Source organism: Sinocyclocheilus grahami, unplaced genomic scaffold, assembly GCF_001515645.1.
Source record: "Sinocyclocheilus grahami isolate Dianchi unplaced genomic scaffold, SAMN03320097.WGS_v1.1 scaffold37373.1, whole genome shotgun sequence".
Taxonomy (NCBI): Eukaryota; Metazoa; Chordata; class Actinopteri; order Cypriniformes; family Cyprinidae; genus Sinocyclocheilus; species Sinocyclocheilus grahami.
The window spans coordinates 185-1,401 of record NW_015522952.1 but is presented as its reverse complement, the minus strand read 5'-3'; the positions used below and the strand labels follow the sequence as shown (position 1 = coordinate 1,401).

Sequence of the window (1,217 nt, the reverse complement as noted above, 5' to 3'; positions counted from 1 at the left end):
TGAATGACAGAATTTTCATTTTTGGGTGAACTAACCCTTTAAGGATTTAAAGTTTTAGAGTTCTTCAAGGATTTCAGTAGATATTTTCCTGATATTGTCTCCTTTTTGTAAAAGATCAAGGAGAATTTGATTCCTCATGATGGCCACTTTAACACATGCTCGTTATTACTGCATTAGGTTATCATGTGTGGTCCGAGATCTCAGAATCCCGAAGACCTGGTTGCCCACCTGAGTTCCTGCATATTAAAGTCCAAAAAGAAGATCCTGTCTTTGGCTCTAACTCTTCGCAACAGGTCCTGCTCCAGTTCCAGAGAGCAGAGTGGGATCTGAGCACAGGCAAAAGTCCCAACAATCCTCGCACACAGGTGTGTATGAAGACATAATAGATTGTATGGGATTTAGAATGGATCTGCTGAGTTTTTGATTTACGCATAATTCATTTCAGGTGAATCACGTGACAGCATGGATAGATGGCAGCTCCATCTATGGATCGTCCAGCTCATGGTGTGATGCCTTGAGAGTGTTTTCCAGAGGACTGCTGGCATCAGGCTCCTCACAGGACATGCCCCGGCGCAGCAGCAGTGGTTACCTCATGTGGAGCGCACCGGACCCCAGCACCGACCCCAGCACCGACCCCGGCTCACAGGAGCTCTATGGTAACATATGGAGCTGCTACTTTAAGTTGTAGTACATTTCTTTATTTATGACCACATGGGCAGTAGTCACATGGCTATTCAAGAAATTTTTGTCTGGTAGGACTTGGAATATTTTGCATTCATACTTTCTTGCAACATCCCTTACAAAATTATACCATGGTATCCATAGAAGTACTATAGTAACTGCAATTATTTAACTGCTATAAAATCATAAATTAATATAAGACCCTCTGCAAACACTGAGAAGCTTTCAGAATTTTTGTCATTCATTCATTTGTTTGTTTCTTTGTTGGTTTTTTTTGTTTATGGATAAATAAGTACTTTTTTATTTTCTTAATGGATAACTATTTTATTAGTTTGTTTGTCTTGTTTACATTTATTTAGTTTTGGACAAATACATAATACATGTATTATATGCATAAACAAATAAATAGACTTATTTATAAATAATAGTTTGGTTTTATAATAATAATAATAATATTTATTTATTTATGGATGAATATATAAATAATACATAAATGGGAAAAATAAACACATACTAATAAATAAACAAATAAATTA

The 1,217-nt window shown here is 36.1% G+C and overlaps 1 protein-coding gene across 1 annotated transcript; it reads left to right on the top strand.

Annotated features, from left to right (window-relative positions):
* Positions 1-177: 177 nt before the first annotated feature.
* Positions 178-656, top strand: LOC107580601 (dual oxidase 2-like; the record flags this gene model as incomplete). Its single annotated transcript, XM_016266273.1, has 2 exons — positions 178-365; positions 446-656. Coding segments are annotated over 2 exons (399 nt in total), but the record flags the coding sequence as incomplete, so codon positions are not given.
* Positions 657-1,217: the final 561 nt, after the last annotated feature.